This window comes from Typopeltis vanoorti, chromosome 20, assembly GCF_054136105.1.
Source record: "Typopeltis vanoorti isolate ZY-2024b chromosome 20, IOZ_Tvanoo_1.0, whole genome shotgun sequence".
Classification (NCBI taxonomy): domain Eukaryota; kingdom Metazoa; phylum Arthropoda; class Arachnida; order Uropygi; family Thelyphonidae; genus Typopeltis; species Typopeltis vanoorti.
The window spans coordinates 13,331,788-13,349,635 of NC_143568.1; the positions used below are offsets into that span (position 1 = coordinate 13,331,788).

Genomic DNA, 17,848 nt, shown 5'->3' on the forward strand with positions numbered 1-17,848 from the left:
CATGAAGCTAATCTTCTGGTATCACTCTTTTCCTCCAACTCCTGCAGAGATGACCACTCTAAATCACTACTATACCCGAAACTGAGTACCACATGTCTCCTGTGGTTTATTGGTAAACAGACATCAGAAGAATACTAAACAATTTGGATACTAAGAAATCTTCTGGTTCTGATGGCACCTCTTCAAATGTACTGAAACACTGTGCTCCACATCTGTTCCATATCATCTGTACAATCTTCTACACTTAGCTGGAACTACCAATGCATAAATGCAATGATATATCCAGTCTATTCCAAAAACAGATAAAAGTCTAATGTCAAATTACCAACTATTCACCATCACCTCAATTCTTTCCAAAATAATGAAGAAACTCATTGATAATCAAATTCTCCACTATGTAGCAGCTTACAGTTAATCAGTGACTACTAGTATGGATTCTGCCAATCTAGATCTATGGCTGACCTCTCAGCCAACATCCACCACTAAACACATGCCATGGAGTTGTCACTTGACATTTCCAGAACTTTTGATAATGTCTGGCATTGAGACCTGCTCTGTAAATTGCTATTCTTTGGTCTGGCTGTCACCATCCATAACTGGGCACCCAGCTTTCTCTTGTCGCTCGCAGCATGTCATGGTTGATGGCTCTCTCTCTCTCCATTTATGGTATGGAAAGTAAAACCCTGCTTATGTTTTCTTTTTTCACATGTCATTCCTGACATGTTCTACGACATGGATCTCCTCCTCTGTGTAACATATCTATGTAACAAATACCACACAAACAGTAAATTTTTAAGGAGAGATGTGGCAATTCAGATAGACATAAAAATATAGAGACCGTGTAGGAAGTGAAATCTGCATTTATTTTATAATACTTCAGTATCAGTGCTATTGTATCTACCATGTGCCAAATGCATGGTAGAGTTACAATCTATCTATAGGCCAATTTACATGGAGCTTCTTGGAAGACCTATAGGATGCTTTGTTTTATTATTTTTTCCCAGCCATTCTGTGATAGGGCTACACAAAAAAAAAAAAACAGTTTTCCCCTTCTTATCAGTACAATGTTCTGCCATGTAGGGTTCCTTCTGATTATGCTTTTTTGTTGTTGTACTAATGATAGTAGTTGAAAGTAGGATGTCTGTGTTTGCTAATATGAGCCGATTTCTTTTCCAGAAATGAGGGAAATTAGTTGTTTTCGAATTCTACTATAAAGTAGATATAGATTATTCAAGTAATCCATAAATTCTTCCAGTTGTTCTTTACATTTTTGTCAAACAACAATGCTAACATAATTGAGCCAAATCATCAATCTTGAATGGAAGTCCCTCAACAGATTTCATAAATATTATGCCAGTTGCAGGGAAAGTGACCTTCTACCTGTCTAGTGTTCATCACCAAACTGGAGAGGGAGGGGGGGGGGGAGAGAGAGAGAGGGAAAGAGAGAAAACATCCCATCTATGCAGTGTTCAACAATTTGATAACACCAGTTGAGAAGAGATTCTATAAGAAATGCAAGCTTTCATTCAGACATTCTGTGAACAAGTAATACTCTAAGAAGAGTGTTACTTGTTCACAGAATGTTAGAAGATCATCTGATTCTAATGTTTAAATCCTTTGTTTTCTAAATGAAATGTAGATAATTCTTAACATATGGTTTGGTTCTGCTGATATGCAAAGCTAGGAGTAACAGATATTTCAATATGATGTGGGTGAGTCCCTGGCCATCCCCCAAGGGTCCTAAATATCAGCTTTGTGCACTTCAAGAATGCTATGTATTCTTTTCTTGATAGAAGTAGGTATATCAAAGTCAGAAATCAGACCCAGTTGCAGAGACCTTGCATCTGATAATGGGTTTGTTATAAGTGGGCCAAGTCAGGTCAATATCCAATAACTAATGCCGTCAGCATGACCAAGTCAGTCTTCCATTTTTGATAAACACACACATTGCATTCTGTAGCTATCGCGGAGTTGCTTCTCTCAGTTCTGATCACAATAATATCCTTTTTATGGATGTTTGGAAGAACTTTCAACTCTTTCAATTTGACACAAAAAACAGGAGTAATCAGAAATCCACTTGATTGGGCATAAAAGACCAAGTGATAAAAAGAAGAGAACCAAGAACTAGAATTTCTTAGTATAACCTTATTACAAAATTATTATAAAGAGAAAACAACAGGGGGGGGGATGATTCTGCAACATTATATAATTCTGAGTTACAGTGAAGCAAATAAGGATATGACACCAGTGTTGTCTATTAATTACAATGTGTTCTAGCAGATTTGCTGCCTAGCAAGATGAGATATACTAGATTCAAAAAGAATAAACATCTACCACCTCCACATGAGACCAGCTAACTCAACCTTTAGTTGAAAAGTTTTTAAAGTTCTTTGAATCCTCGATAGAATTCAAATGCAGGTCTTACCAACCAAAAGACTAGTCATCTGCATCTACACATACCAGATACTGAAATTAAAAACTTTTATTTTACGTACAGGCATGCAACTGCCAATATCAATCCTCTTCAATTCCCTGCACATACTTCGTTGAGTATGGGTTAGGAACAGGCTTCATTAAATTCGTCAGTTAATTACTGCGCATAGGAAGTTTTGTTTGTCCATACAAGCCTTCTCAGATGATAGCAATCTCATTCCTCACAGCTATGCTTTTAGGCCAGCAATACGAGTTATTTTCCCACTGATTAAACACCTGGGATATCTCATCTTTTGAGAAACCAGTCAGCTCTGCTGTTTACAAAATTATGGCTACAGTAGGATGGGGATAATAAGTACTTTATCGAATTCCAAAAGATTCTTTGTTTTTTCCATTGTGATCAACACTGTTGACGATTACTGACAACGTCATTCTTAAATAAAGTTGCCTGGAGCATGTGACACACATGACCACGGTTCTAATTCAGTAGCAGTATATGTAGTATATAGTGGAGATGAACATCTTCAATTTTGATATAAGGCTTAAGGCCATGTCCCTTCATGTGATCTATGTAGATAATGAATAACAGTGGAGACAACATGCACTCGTCTTACACCAGACTTTACATCGAACTACATTCCTGAATGGCCTTTGATTATACCTCTGAGTGACAGCTTAAATATGTATACACTCTGTGCTGCTATGTATAATATCCATGTAACTATATCAAATCACACAGCTTTTCTCTTCACATTGTCATACCATTCCCAGATCTACAAAATGTAAATGAAGATTTTAGTTATTATTCCCATAATTTCTCATTTGATTGTCTTAAAGTAAAAATCTGATTGAGTCAGAAAAGAAACTCTACCTAAGTTTCTCTTCTGACTTTTCTTAGCCTCTTTTCAAGTAAATGTGCATAAATTATAGAGCATCAGAAGAGAATTTTTCTGTAATTCCCACAAAATGATTGTGATTACTTTTTTTTATAGATGGATGCTATGAGAGCCTCTAATCAACTGGAATTCAATATTTTGACCAGGCTATGTTGATTTATCAGGAATAACTTGTTATAGTGGAACTTTTGCAATAGTGATTTTTTTTTATTTTGTCAATTTGTTATAGTGGCATTTGTTGTAACAAGAATCAATTGATTGTACCTCCACATTTCAGCAAATATAACTGAATGAGGTATAGGAAGATGGTTTTTGATGTAAAAACAGCTGTTAGTGCACATTATCTCCACTGTTATTCATCATCTATAAGGATAACATTATGAAAGAAAGTGTGCCAGATATCAAAACTGGAGATATTTTTGGAATAGTTAAAATAAAGAAATCTCTTAATATTTACTGTTCTAACCTGGCCTCCTACCATTAAAGGAATTACTGTGTTACATTGGAATGTAAAACCCCATGTAAATGTTTTATCCTTAGTTTCAACATCTTTAATTACACTAAATATTTACCTCCACCATATGATATGAAAGAATAAATCTTGCTAGACCCTGCTATCTCTTTTAAAACCTTAGTTGCTAGTCTCACCTCTTTACATCCTGAAAATTCAATTCCTAGAGTTTGCACTCTAGGAAGAATGTCCTATTATCTGAAGGAAAAAAATTAACTAAAAACTGTGTTTCATTATAAGAGAAACCTTTCAGTCATAAGACTGAAAAATTAAATAATCTTGTGATATAGAAATAATTCTACATCACCAGTAAATGCTGTACCTAGGCTGCTGGTATAAAATTATGGTGGCTGTGTTGTGACCAAAATAATCCTGAGCACTACCAGAAATGTAATTAATATTTACTTAAATAATCCCATGCTAGTAGAAGGAATGGGGAACCAGCACTAGCACCAGCAAAATAAATTTAAAAATCGAAGTTAAAAAAAACAAACAAAAAAACTTGAACCAGTCATTTCTGCATTCAGTTTAGGGAAAAGTGGTTCACAGCTTTCAAGGAAAAACTGGCTTCTATAGAGAATGGCTGTGTTGTTCAAATGGACTAAACAGCCAGATAAAATTACATGCTGTGCAAAACCAGATGTCTAGATCTTAGTAATGAATACAGGGTTGGTGCTCTTCCTCACCAATTTTCTGATCTGGAAAAGGTATGAAAAACTATATATGGCACTTGGGAGATTCCTGCATGAGACATTCCTTAGGTGAGTATGGTTATCTTTCCAGAGATGTTCTGGACAGAAAACAGAAAGGAAACTTTGGAATAGATACTGTCACAAGACAACTGCAAATACTGACAATACCAGTTTTTTTATTTTTTTTATTTAGTCAATGAGATGACTACTGTAATCATTTTTATTACGATGCTCCCACCCACAAAAGGTTATCTGCAAATATATGACATTTTGTACCAAGTGTGAGCTAAGGATTTTTTTTCCCTTTTCACATATATATTTTTTGTATTTTTAATTTTTTTTTATGTAGTCTGGAAACCCTACTCTAGAGACAAGCATGGAACTTCTTCAAGTCATTTCAGGCATCCAGTAAGTGGAGTAGTGGTCTCTCACTGAGTGATAAAATTCATCTTCCACCTAAAGACATCAACAAACATCCATGCCCACAGTGGGATTCAAGCCCATAGCCTGTTGGTTGGAGAGTGGGTACACTAACCACTTGGCCAACCAGGGCCAGCCATTTAATTATTACTTAACGCCTCCAGGGAGTCCAAAGACTCATCGAGGGAGGACACCCACTCTAGAACTCTGTCTCCGCCACTCAATCCACCAACTACAACTAACCGCAACTACACCAATGCCATCTACTGTATGCCGCCACCACTAGTATTTCCACAGACAATAGCAAACATCCATGCCCACAGCAGGATTTGAGCCTGCAACCTTCAGGCTGGAAAGCGGGTATGCTAACCACTCAACCAAAACAAGGCCGGCAAAGAGATTTAAGAGAAAGATTATTAAATTGTGCAGCAATTATTTTTATAATAAGATATCTGAGGAACATGTGCACTTGGCAGATCAAAGTTTTACTGAATCTGACTTTTGGTTGGAATGATAATGAGATCTAGCATCAATATCTCCCCCTAAGTAGGTTTCCCACACCTCTAATAAACTGCAAATTTGAGACTATTATCTTAACTGAGAATCTAATAGTCTATTAACACAAAGTGAATTCTAGGTTAGATGAAATTCATCCTACTACACAACACCTAATTTCATCTAGTCAAAGAGCTTATCAAACAACAAGTGAAGTCTGTTCTGCATAGAAGCTAGCTCCTACTAAAAAGACTATATTAAGAGGACTTTCTTATGAGAAGTAAAGCTTTTTTTTTTACCAATTTACATAACTTATAAATAGAAATGACTGTCTAAAGCAATGGTTCCCAACTTTTTTTGCTCCATGCACTATATGTCTGAATATCATTCCCCCCTCCAAGATTGTCTTACTAAAAGGTGCATTCGAATAATATGGACACAATATTGAAAATCTTTTAAATTTTCTATATTAGTACATATACATTCACTGGGATTATTTTTATAGTGAAGTTTTACAAATTTAGTAGCAATAGAAAATGTTGATGGATTTTGAAACTTTGAATAAGAAGTAGTTTTCTTATATTCACAATTAATTGACTAAACTAAAGCATACTTTAATAAACAAAAAGTTCAAAAGAATGCTAGGATAGTGTAATTCATTTTATTCAGGCGAAGATTACAGTCAACGAGAAACCTGCGATTGTTTTTCATTCACCAATTCTTGGATACAAGGAGTGCTCGAAAGGGCACAATGCAGGTCATTTTACCTCCAACCTACTTTGTTGTTTCATTTTCAAAGTTGAAAAGCCTGACTCACAAACATATGTCGATACAAATGGAAGCAATTTTATGAATAGTCTTTCTGCCACTTTTGGGTAGGGATATATACATCAATGGCCAAAATTCTGTGACTGATTTCTTATTGAACACATCTCTTGCTCCCGAATCAGTCTTCAAGCTCCAGAAATTCATCTTAACGATCTATAGGAACTTTTTCCACTGACAACTTGAATGGATTTGGCACTAAATCCAACTCCTCATCACTAAGTTCAGGAAAATATCGACTGAATTCATTTTCCAGTGCTGTCAAATGCTGCAAAATTTCATTGTTCGTAAATTCTGGAAATCTTCACCACCAGTAACATTTTCTATCTTGACTTTTCTCTTCCAATTTTGCAACTTACTCATGAAAGCTTTCAAGGAATTGATGAATAATATGATGTTTGTATGCCTTCTGCAACTGAAGATTCAGCTGCTCAAAAATGTAAACCAAATAGGCAAGGTGCATGATGCATTCCACATCACTCAACCAGGCAGAAAATTCCGTTTTACCCTGAACTTCAAAAAATAATTTGAGTTCATCTCTAAGCTCAAATAGTCACTGAATTACATTTCCTCTTGAAAGACATCGAACATTTGTGTGGAAAAGAAGTAAATGATGGCATGCATCCATTTCAATACCTGCTTGAAAGGTCATAAGTTAAGAGCTCCTCCTTTGATAAAATTCACAATTTGAATTCTTTGATCCAAAACCTTTTCTAACAGAGTTTGAAGTATTTTTGAGGCCGGTGCCTGGCAATGGATCATACAATGAATGTATTTTACTTTTGGAGCTCACTTTTTCACACAGGCTTGAAATAGAGTTTGTCCCCAACACAGCTGGTGCTCCCAATCTGTATAGCACTCATGGATATTATCCTACAAAAGATTTTCTGAATCAAAGAAAGATGAAACTTTTTCCAAAATATCTGAGGCCTTAGTAGTTGCTTCAAGAGAAGAACAAAAGAGAAACTCCTGTTTAAATAAACCTGAGTGAGCATATCTTGAGAATACCAGCAAATGGGAACAGGATACCACATCAGTCGATTCATCAAGTTGAATTGCAAATAGGCCAAATGCTGCAGACTTGATCTCTTGCACAACCCGATCTCTAATGTCATTGGCCATCTCACTAATCCTCCTTTGAATAGTACTGTTTGAAGGTGAAATAGCTGAAATTTTTTACTCAATCCATTTCCCAATATAATTTCCACCATTTTGAAAGTGTAAGATTTGATCAAAGTTTCCCCAATTGCATGCAATTTTTTCTGCTTTGCTATCTCCAGTGCTATGACATAATAAGCTCCAGTAACCTTGTGGTTTATTTCTTGAAATATCTCTGTTGAATCCATCTTCATCTTTTTGAGAGCATTCCCAAAAACTTTTTTGACATTCAAAAAAGCTTTTGACTTTGTCCTTGTGTTGAGGACAAACTTTTGCAAATGCTGCTTCAAATTTGTTGATTTCATAGAATCATTTGACAAAGCTTTGCTACAAATAACACATTGAGGCCTTTCTTCTCCATTGATGATGATACATGTGAACTCACATTGAACATATCAATCATCATATCTTCTTTTTTTTTTTTTAACACTCATGATGGGCAAAAATAATGTACAAGTAAAAAAAAAAAAAAATGCACACTTGCATACTACTATATGCATCTCAGAATAGTGCAAGTGAAAGCGGAGTGATAATCTTAATGTTATCCTTACCATTTCGGCATGTTCCTGTTGCTACACTAACTTCACTCAGTATGCAAATAACAGAGACAGTTGAAGACATAATTGCACTTGACAGGCAGGGATTATGGGCAAAAATAATGTACAAGTAAAAAAATGTGCATGTGCACATACCACTATATACATCTCAGATAGTGCAAGTGAAAGCAGAGTGATGATAATCTTAATGCTACCCTTACCACTTTGGCATGTCAGAGTTGCTATGCCAACTTCGCTGTTATCAGTATGCAACTAACAGAGACAGTTGAAAAGATGTAACTGCGTTGATAGGAGGGGATTATTTGGCTATGCTTTAGTGTGAAGGTCATGTGTGCGAAATGTCAGATTTTCTAAACATGTTGAATATATTTTGGTTTGTAACAAATGTTTGTTAATCTCTTTAAAAAAATGGTGAATATCTGTGTAGTTCATGGGGGTAAAAATCGTATCATTAAAAAATCTAAAAACTCTGAAAATTATATTCAGTTTCATAGATAAATAAATATGCATTTAAATGAAATTTATAGATTACAACCTAAAAAAATTTTTACAGATTTCCTTTCAAGTGTCCTAATATCTTAAATTTATGGATTCAAGCTATAGTTAATCTGTCTAATGACTTCAGTAACTATGGCCATTAATTAAGAAATTTTAAATATAATAATAAACTATTAAGAAAATTTATTTGTAAAGCATACAGTATTTAAAATTTGTGCCTAACACATAATCCATCCCCACTATGATCCAAATTCCCTCCTGAAGTTCTCCCCCAGGTTGGGAACCCTTGGTCTAAAGCTTTCTCAACTCTAGGAAATGGTTTTGTTAAATATACCACACCATTATTATCAATTTTTAAGCTGTGCATATTTATCCTTTAATTAACTTAAACCATTTGAAATCTAATGGTAGATATATCTGAACTCACTGTATCATGCATATTATATATCACTATTGTATGAATTTAACTTGCTATTCCATTCCTACTGGAAAAAATGATGGCCATGAGGACTGGCTGAAATTTTGCTAAAAATAATTTTCTAAGTTGTATGAATTTAAATATTCCTGATTACTGATTACATGCCATGTAATCAGGAATATTTGTTATCTGATGTCATGTATGTACCAGTGATTTCTATAATCTGATAGATTGTACATTCTGATAATGAAAAGGATCCCATATCTACTGGTAATACATGATGCAAAATAACAGTTATAGAATTAGTACATATATATCTCAAATGACTGGAGAACTCTTTCCTTCTACTGTTAATATATATAATAATGTGAAATTTATCAACGTCGATTTTTCTCAAGCATGTCAGTTAAGCACAAAAACCAGAAAACAACTATGTATACTTACGTAGCTGCCATTTTTCTCTGCTAAAAGCATAATTTGCTGCAGGCCCTGCACTTAGATCAGGTAACTGAGGACTGTAGTATTCAGGTGAAATGGGACCACCTGCAGCAGTTTGAGGAGATGAGGTACCAACTCCATTGCCTGTCCAAGTGGCAAACCTGCTAGATATAGCTTCTGGATGAAGAAGTACACTAAATAACAGTGCAAATGCTAATATATGAAGAACCTAGAAAGGGAAAAATGTATATATGTCTTTTTATTTTTTTTGTCTGAAAATATCTGTATTTTCAGACAAATTGTAGCAAGGACTGAACCAGTCTTTGTTACACTTAAAGCAGTCAATTAATTTAATATAATCTCAATTTCCAAGAGAAATAATGAGGAAGAAATCTATAAATTCCTATATATATATATATATATATATATATATGTGTGTGTGTGTGTGTGTGTGTGACTTTAAGGCACAGAAAGTTTCCACATTAAGAAGACTATTTCAGAAATTCATTTTGACATGTTTTATTTGAACCTGAAAATCAATTCTTATAAACATAATCTTATAAATAATGAAGACATAAATGCAGCTTGAGAATTGAAGTGATTTAAAGCCATGTTGTATAGAGTAGGCTATCTGGCTTAGTTTATTTAATCATTATTGCATTCACAGTATCAGTGTAAAAAAAAGTTTTCATCCTTTCACAGATGAGGTGACCATAAAAATATCTGCAATGAATAATACAAAGCAATAAATTTAGTGTGAATTTGAATACTGATTACCTCAAATTTTCCTGTGTTAGTCTAGGAATTTATTCTTAAAAATTGAGTATATTAAAAAAAAAAAATTATCTTATTCATAGGGCCTCTGCAGCTCAGTCAGTTTCAATGATGCCCATTGAATGGAAGACCTAGGTTCTAATCTTGCCTAGGATGTGAAGAACCTTTATCAGGGCTTTTCAACTCACATGGCAGCAGTAGGGTTTTTCATCCCACAAAACAGGCAAATCAGCCAGAAGAACCAATGCAATTTACAGACATAGGATACTAGAGGAACAAAGATTAACCACCCTATTCTGCCTGATCTGGTTTTGAAAGCCTGAAAGTCTGGATAACAATCCAGAGGAAATTAAAATTTGAAAGAATGTCATGAAAAGATATACAGATTGTACAAAAAGGCATGCATCATAAGACATTATTTTGTGGATACCGTATATAAACTGAAAAAAATAAAAACACAAATTGGAATATAAAATCAGTGATTGAGATCGACGAGTTCCGTCTCTGGATGTTTGAGCATCCAGCAAATCAGCAGTCAACCTAGAAAATGCTGCAGGGCCATCTGTCAGCATTAGAATTGTCAACAGAATGTTGTATACCTTAGGTTACCATGGCAGAGCTGCTGTGAACAAGCCATACCCTCCATCCCCCAAATGCCGTTTGGACTGGTGGCTTGCACATCATTCCTGGACTGTAAATGATTGGAAAAGGGTTCTGTGGAGTGACGAATCATGTTTTCAAATGTTTCACTCTGATGATGGTGCTCGGATTTGGAGATTACCCAGGGAACAGTTCCAGCAGAATTGCATCGTTACAACTGTCAAGTTTGGTGGAGGCTCAGTATAGGAGTGTTTCAGTTGGTTGGAGCCTGGTCCATTGGTTGGATGTGGGATGTGACCAAAACCATGACATCTGATAGTTACCTTGGCATCCTGGAAAACCATGTTTTCAATGCTGTGAATGTACTTCGGCAATGACCTTTGCATGTTTCAGCATGATAATGCTGGTTCCCACAAAACAACATTGAAGTGTTGAGCTGGACAGCTCAGAGTCTGGACCTCAACCATCTTTGGGAAGATTAGAGTGGCAAATTCATTTAAGACCACAATGGTTGTCATCAGCATCAGCAATAGGGGAAGTTGCGAGAGGAATTGCAACATATCAGAAATTGGTTTGAAAATATGCCCCGAAGGGTAGCTGCTGTCATTTAGACCAAAAGTGGTCCCACTCAATACTAGAAATGTAAATAAAACGCTTCTTTTTTTTTTTTTTTTTTTTTTATAACCACAACTAGGTGTCCAAATACTTTTGTCCACATAGTGTGTATGCATGTATATAGAAACTTAGAGTTTCGAAAAATTTGAGTTTATGAGAATACAATCTTTGGTATCCAAGGTTTTTTTTTTTTTTTTTTTTAATGTTGGGCCCATACATGAGAGGTTTGTTTATCAACCTATAGTAAGTTAGTAACATATATGGGTAGTGGGTTGGGAAAGGAGAAACTTGTTTATATTTATTAATTATATGAAGAGCCAAAGGCTTCAATTCGGTGACATATAAACTTATTTAAGTTAAGGGATATTACATCCCATATTGTTTCATAGCCGAATAAGAAACTCAAAGAGTTTCATGCTGAATATAGTAAATATATAAAGTTCGGCGAGTCCAAGCGTAAGCAAATACCTGGATAGTGTTACAACTGACCTTTTAGGGAGTGCAACACTGAGGCAACTCATGGTAAGGGTGGAGCAAGCTCCAATCACTATTCTTGATATTTCCCCATAATGTGAAACTCAGCTCCTAGGAGCTGGGTTACTGTTCTACATTATGAGTGAGAGAAGGTCACTACCCAGACTGGTTTCAACCTTTATTGAGGTCTCATCAGTGAGTAGGTAGACCTAGAAATACCAAGTTTGTAGCAAACAGAACTTACATGATGATGAGATGAGCACCGATGAGACCTCAATAAAGGTTGAAACCAGTCTGGGTAGTGACCTTCTCTCACTCATAATGTAGAACAGTAATACAGCACCTAGGAGCTGGGTTTCACATTATGGGAAAATATCAAGAATAATGATCGGAGCTTGCTCCACCCTTACCATGAGTTGCCTCAGTGTTGCACTCCCTAAAGGGTCAGTTTTAACACTATCCAGGTATTTGCTTACACTTGGACTCATTGAACTTTATATATTTACTATATTCGGCATGAAACTCTTTGAGTTTCTTATTCGGCTATGAAACAATATGGGATGTAATATCCCTTAACTTAAAATTGTTTACATTTGATTTAAAAATCTGTATATTGTATTCCTTGAGAAATACATTAGGGGGAAGACTGTTCCACAGTACAGCAGTAGCAAGGATGAAGGAGGAAAAGAAACTTGGTCTTTGAGTTTCAAGGTGTACTGTGAAAGGATGTTGAGCATCAGCTGTATACATGTTCTAATAAGCTTAATACTGAGTGGGAGAATTATTGATGCCATTTCAGATGAACATTTGCCATGGAAATATTTGTAGAATACACAAATTGTAGAGGCCAAACATCTATGTGAAAGTGAGGATAGTGAGTTGGTAAGAGGATGGGTCATTTATCAACCTAATTGCTCTCCTCTGTATTGAGTCAAGCATATTGAAGGAGCTTTTTGAAGACCCACTCCAAATGTGAGAATAGTATTCAATAGCTGGGCAGATTTGTGACTTGTATAAGATTAACAGCTGTTTACAGGTGAAGTAACGTCTTGAGCAAAACAGATATCCTAGTTTTTTGGAACTGAGAATACAATGGTTGTGATGTGTTTATGCCAGGAGAGACCTGATGTCAGGGTAATTCCAAAAAAGAGAAATCTCATCTCATCTGGAAATTTTAGTGTTATCAAAAATAATATTGGGGGAAAATGTTTTTTTTTTTGTCAGAAATAAGACAGAACTGGGTTTTACTAGCATTGAAGTGTTTAGCTTTCTTACATTTGACTCTGTATTCTCTAAGAGCATAAGCTGACTTATTTGCCTTGAACTTTTGTTATGCTTTCTTCTTTTCCTTCACTGCCTCTTTAACTTCCTGTGTCCACCATGGAGTTCTGATTTTTCTATCCTTCCAGACAACCTCACCACATGCCTCTCTGGCTGAATCAATCAGTGTTTTCTTCAGGGCTTGCCACTGAATCTCCAAGATTTGGTTCCTGTTCTCAAACTCTTTCATTTTTTCTTGAATAATGTTTGTATATTTCAGTCTACAGTTCATATCTGAGAGCTGCTCAACTTTTATTCACTTTAAAACTTTCTTAGATGTTCTTCTTTTCAATCTTGCTCAAGACTAAATGGTGATCACTTCCAATTTCAAATCCTCTGAACACTCTAGTGTCCTGCACCAGAGAGAAAACATCACTATCAACAATAACATAGTCAATGAGACTTTTCTTATTCCTTGCCTCTTCTCTCCATGTGAATTTGTGCACATTTTTATGTTGGAATATGGTATTAGTAATAACCAGTCCATGTCCTGAGCAGAAATCCAACAGGTATTTGCCATTATTATTAACTTTGCTCTTTTCTCCAAATTTTCCCAAAATATTTTTGTATGTCTGACAATCATTTCCTACTCTGCTATTTAGATCCCCAACAAGGACCAACTTTTACTTTTTCATTGTGTCAGTTGTTTCTATAAAGCCTCAAAAAATATCCCCACTTCTACCTTACAGAACCCTCTGTGGGACCATAGACACAAATAAGTCTCATTGTCCAGTTCCCCATTCTGATATTTGCCAACATCATTCTACTTGAAATTGCTTGCCATTCAAGAAGATTAGCCTCATGGTTAATGTTGAATACTATGGCTACTTCTTTTCCTTGATTGTTATTGCCTGAATATAACATTTTGTATTTAGTGCTCAGAAAGATTTCACCAGTTTTTGCCTTTTTTGTTTCAGTCAACACTATTATATCGATCTGGTACTTATCCAATTACTCAGCTAGCTCCATTAGTACCGATCTTGAACTCTGATGATATTGAATTGGGGTGTGCTTCAGGGTTTGTTCCGGTAGCTGACTTTTCACTGTTTGCCCTGGTTCCCTGGCAAAAACAATGGGTGGCTTGTTTAACTGGATGACGACCCATCTGGCATGAAATTCTGTCATGTTGTACCATCGTTTAATATTATGGTTTAATAAGAATACAATTTGATCAGCTAAATCCCAAATTGTCAGCCCATCCTCGTTCGTTCAGTATCCAGATAGATACCTAACAGTGTGCACCATGAGAAGGTGGGGACTGGACATTAGGTCAGAAGCCCTGGTTGGTTCTCCGCATTCCTTTAAATGCTATGTGGAGGTCTTCTCTCAGTTATACAGCTTTGAACCTTAAGCACCCCTGCTAAAGGCAATTTGTTTATTAATTATCTCAAAAATGGTAAAACAGTGACTGGGGAATATTATTCCAATCTTTTAACCAAACTAGACGAAAAAAGTCGTGAGAAAAGACCCAGTTTGCAGAAGAAAAAAAAAATCATCTTTCATTAGGACAATACATCTGCCCACAAAGGTGTTTTAAAATGGAAAATTAAGGGATCTGCACTATGAATTGTTGGAACATCCACCCTATTCCCCATATTTGGCTCACTCTGACTTCTATCTCTTCCCAAAGCGTTTTTCTTCGAATCAAGAGGTGATTGCAGCTGTAGAGGGGTATTTTGCAGATCTTACTGAGAACCACTACAGGTACGGGATAATGGTGCTGGTATAAATGTCTTATCTCAAGGGAGATTATGCTGAAAAATAAAAATAATTTTGAAATTATAAATTCATTTTATCATTGTTAGGCCAAAAACTTTTCAGACCACCCTAGTATATGAGATGAGATGGCCTGTAAAGAAGTCAATGAGACTGTACAAATCACATGCTTTTGGAAACAATTTTCTTTTATATGCACAAGTGCAAGCCGAGCTGTATGATTACCATGGCTTGAAAAAGTTCCATGTTTATTCTGTATACAGCAGGGTTTCCAGATTATTTAAGAAATAAATAAAAATACAATATATCACACACACACACCATATATAAATTCTTAGCCCACGTTAACGTACTACAGGTTTACATCCTTTTATGGGAAAGTGTTACCTAAAAAAGCCTCTGACACCTCTGTTGGTTGCAAGATCATGAACCATCAATATAGGTTGGAAGAAAATCAGTATTCTGCACTCTGTGCATTACATAACTACATGATGACAGACAATGGAGTATATAGTTCCTTAGCTGGTGCAGTGAGAGGTTGCTGGATGTAGTGCACACCTGTCATGGAAGGATGCTGTTAGGTTGATGCAGGTAATGTGGTCAACAATTGTATGCTATTTACTACAAGTAGATTTGCAAGAATAATAAACAACCAGGTTTAACTCTTAGACATTTTTAAATAACACTAGATTTATTTCAAGGAAATACATCTAGTTTTATTTCTTGAACTAATTCTCTTCTAAGTAAGGCATGGAGGATGCTTGCCAATTTACCATGTGATGTTCTTTAAGCATGGGCACTGCAAGTAGACTTTTTTCTTTCCTTTTGTTTTCAACATTGATTATATGATCTTTGTTACAAATTTTGAAACTTCTCCCAGTTTGACCATTCCTTCTACAAGAACACAAAATCTTGTATTCTCCAGGATGTTTATAAGTGGAACTTTTCATTTAGAGCAAGGGTGGGGAACCCCCTCGTCCGTGAGTCTATTTCAATTCGCCCTGAGGAAGCTTCCGATTTCTTGCAATTAGAGTTGATTGATTTCCAGTGTGATAAAGATCAAAATATAGTAATCTGCCTATATTGGACTTTTAAAAATCTTTTGTTTCTGAGAAATTCTCTGTTTTAAAAAATAACGCCTTGAAAATAGCTTTTCAGTTTTCTACTACTTACCAATGCAAACAATTTTTTTCAAAATTAAGTCTGGCAAAAAATCGCCTTCGTATAAGACTCAGTGACGAAAATCTCGCCAGTGAACTATGAGTGGCCATCTCATCAAGGGCGACTAATATTTCTAAGCTTTCACAAAAAAAGCAGTTTCAGCCTTCTCACTAAAAAGTTTAAGATTAAAGGTAAGCTTCATTAACTTTGATGAAATATTTATTATGCTATTATTGCTTTAATAAAGTTCTCAGTTAAAATAAAATAAATATAATTTTTTAAATAAATTAAATATAATTATAACAATCAAGCAAAAGCTATATGTCTACACAATTGTAATTAAAAGATACCATATCAGATGAGAATATTGCACATTTACTTATTGAGATATATATTGCACACTACATACACTATATATAAGAGTTAAAATTTGCCAGTCACCCACGGAAGTTTTTAAATGAGCAATTTTCACCCTTGATACTAAAAAGGTTCCCCACCCCTGATTTAGAGGAATGTAGGAAGTTTGTAAGGTGTTAACTGGTTTGAAGGCTGTTCCGATGTGTTTATTTTATTAAATAGCCACCTGCCAAAAATATCATAGCTTTAGAGAAAAATGCTTTAAGAAGTTTATGTAAGAATAATGAAATCATTATATTTAAAGTAGATAAAGAGAATTCAACAGTAGTGAAGGTATAGAAATAATTTGCCAGCCTGGTTGGCTGAGTGGTTAGCATATTTGCTCCCCAACCAACAAAGATGCAGGCTGAATCTCACCATGGGCTTGGATGTTTGTGACTGTCTTTAGGTGGGAGATGAATTTCATTTCCCAGTGCAAGACTACCATGGCTTGAAAAAGTTCCATGTTTGGTCTGTATGCAACAGGGTTTCCAGATTATTTAAGAAATAAATAAAAATATATTGGAAAGTGTTACCTAAAACTTAATGTGGTTTTTTTTTTTTTTAAATATTCATAAAAACCAAGTCTTACTTTGATCTTCTTATTCAGCTCGATCTGAGGCTTAAACAATTATAAAAAAAAAAAAAAAAAAAAAAGGATGGTTAGTCCTTATTCTTTGTCTTTCCTACCAAAAGGACCGTATTTTATCAATTTTATATTTATTTTCAATATCAGAAATATGCATAATTACCATAATTAATTGTTTCTTTCTTTAGTAAACATAAGATGTTAGTTAACAAATGCACATACAGTCATAACAAACAAGTACCCAAAGTACTGATAATAGCTTGTAGAAATGAAGATATAATCTTCATCTTTCCACAAATCAAGGACCTGTCATGATCTAAACATTACATGCAAATTTTATTTTCATTTAGATCATTTGCTTGTAAATTATTTTGCTATTAATAAACTGCTCAACAAAAAAAACTTGAAAACTTACCAAGTGCCAAACTCCCAGAATTATAGTTCCTGTTCGAACATGACAACAAAAGCAGCAACGAAAATTGTCGCTGCTTCCAAAATCAGCTTTCCTAAGCATCTGTTTTGAAATCTAGAAAAAAAATTCTAAAAAATAAAAATAAATAAATAATATAGAAATTGTTGATATTAAAAATTCAACAATATTTCAAAGTCAAATGTATGTAGAAACCAAGAAAGTTTTGTAATTATGAGCAGAGAGAGCATATGAGAATATAACCCTCAGCATCAAGAGTCGCATTAGCTTGAGTAATTAAAAGAACATGTCCCTTGCCAAAAGCATCCATATATTCACTTTTTATTAGTGCATTTGATAAAGGTTTCACTGGCCTGATAGCTGCTGTTTCTAACTGGTGGGTTCTCTTCAGAGACCTTTGTATAGGTGAAGCGGGCCCTAAAAATAAGTTGA

The 17,848-nt window shown here is 35.1% G+C and overlaps 1 protein-coding gene across 2 annotated transcripts in view; it reads right to left on the reverse strand.

Moving 5' to 3' along the window:
• LOC150095245 (lysosomal-associated transmembrane protein 4A) overlaps nt 1–17,848 on the reverse strand; it is a 94,411-nt gene that overhangs the window by 53,833 nt on the left and 22,730 nt on the right. Inside the window, exons 2-3 of one of the 2 annotated variants that reach the window (XM_090409864.1) lie at nt 17,402–17,512; nt 9,348–9,570 (exon numbers count right to left, since the gene is read on the reverse strand). In XM_090409864.1, the coding sequence (XP_090265990.1) occupies nt 9,348–9,570; nt 17,402–17,500 (322 nt within the window). In that variant the 5' untranslated portion in view covers nt 17,501–17,512. Of the gene's footprint in view, nt 1–9,347; nt 9,571–17,401; nt 17,527–17,848 lie in introns of both variants that reach the window. The other variant, XM_090409863.1, reaches the window with a different exon arrangement.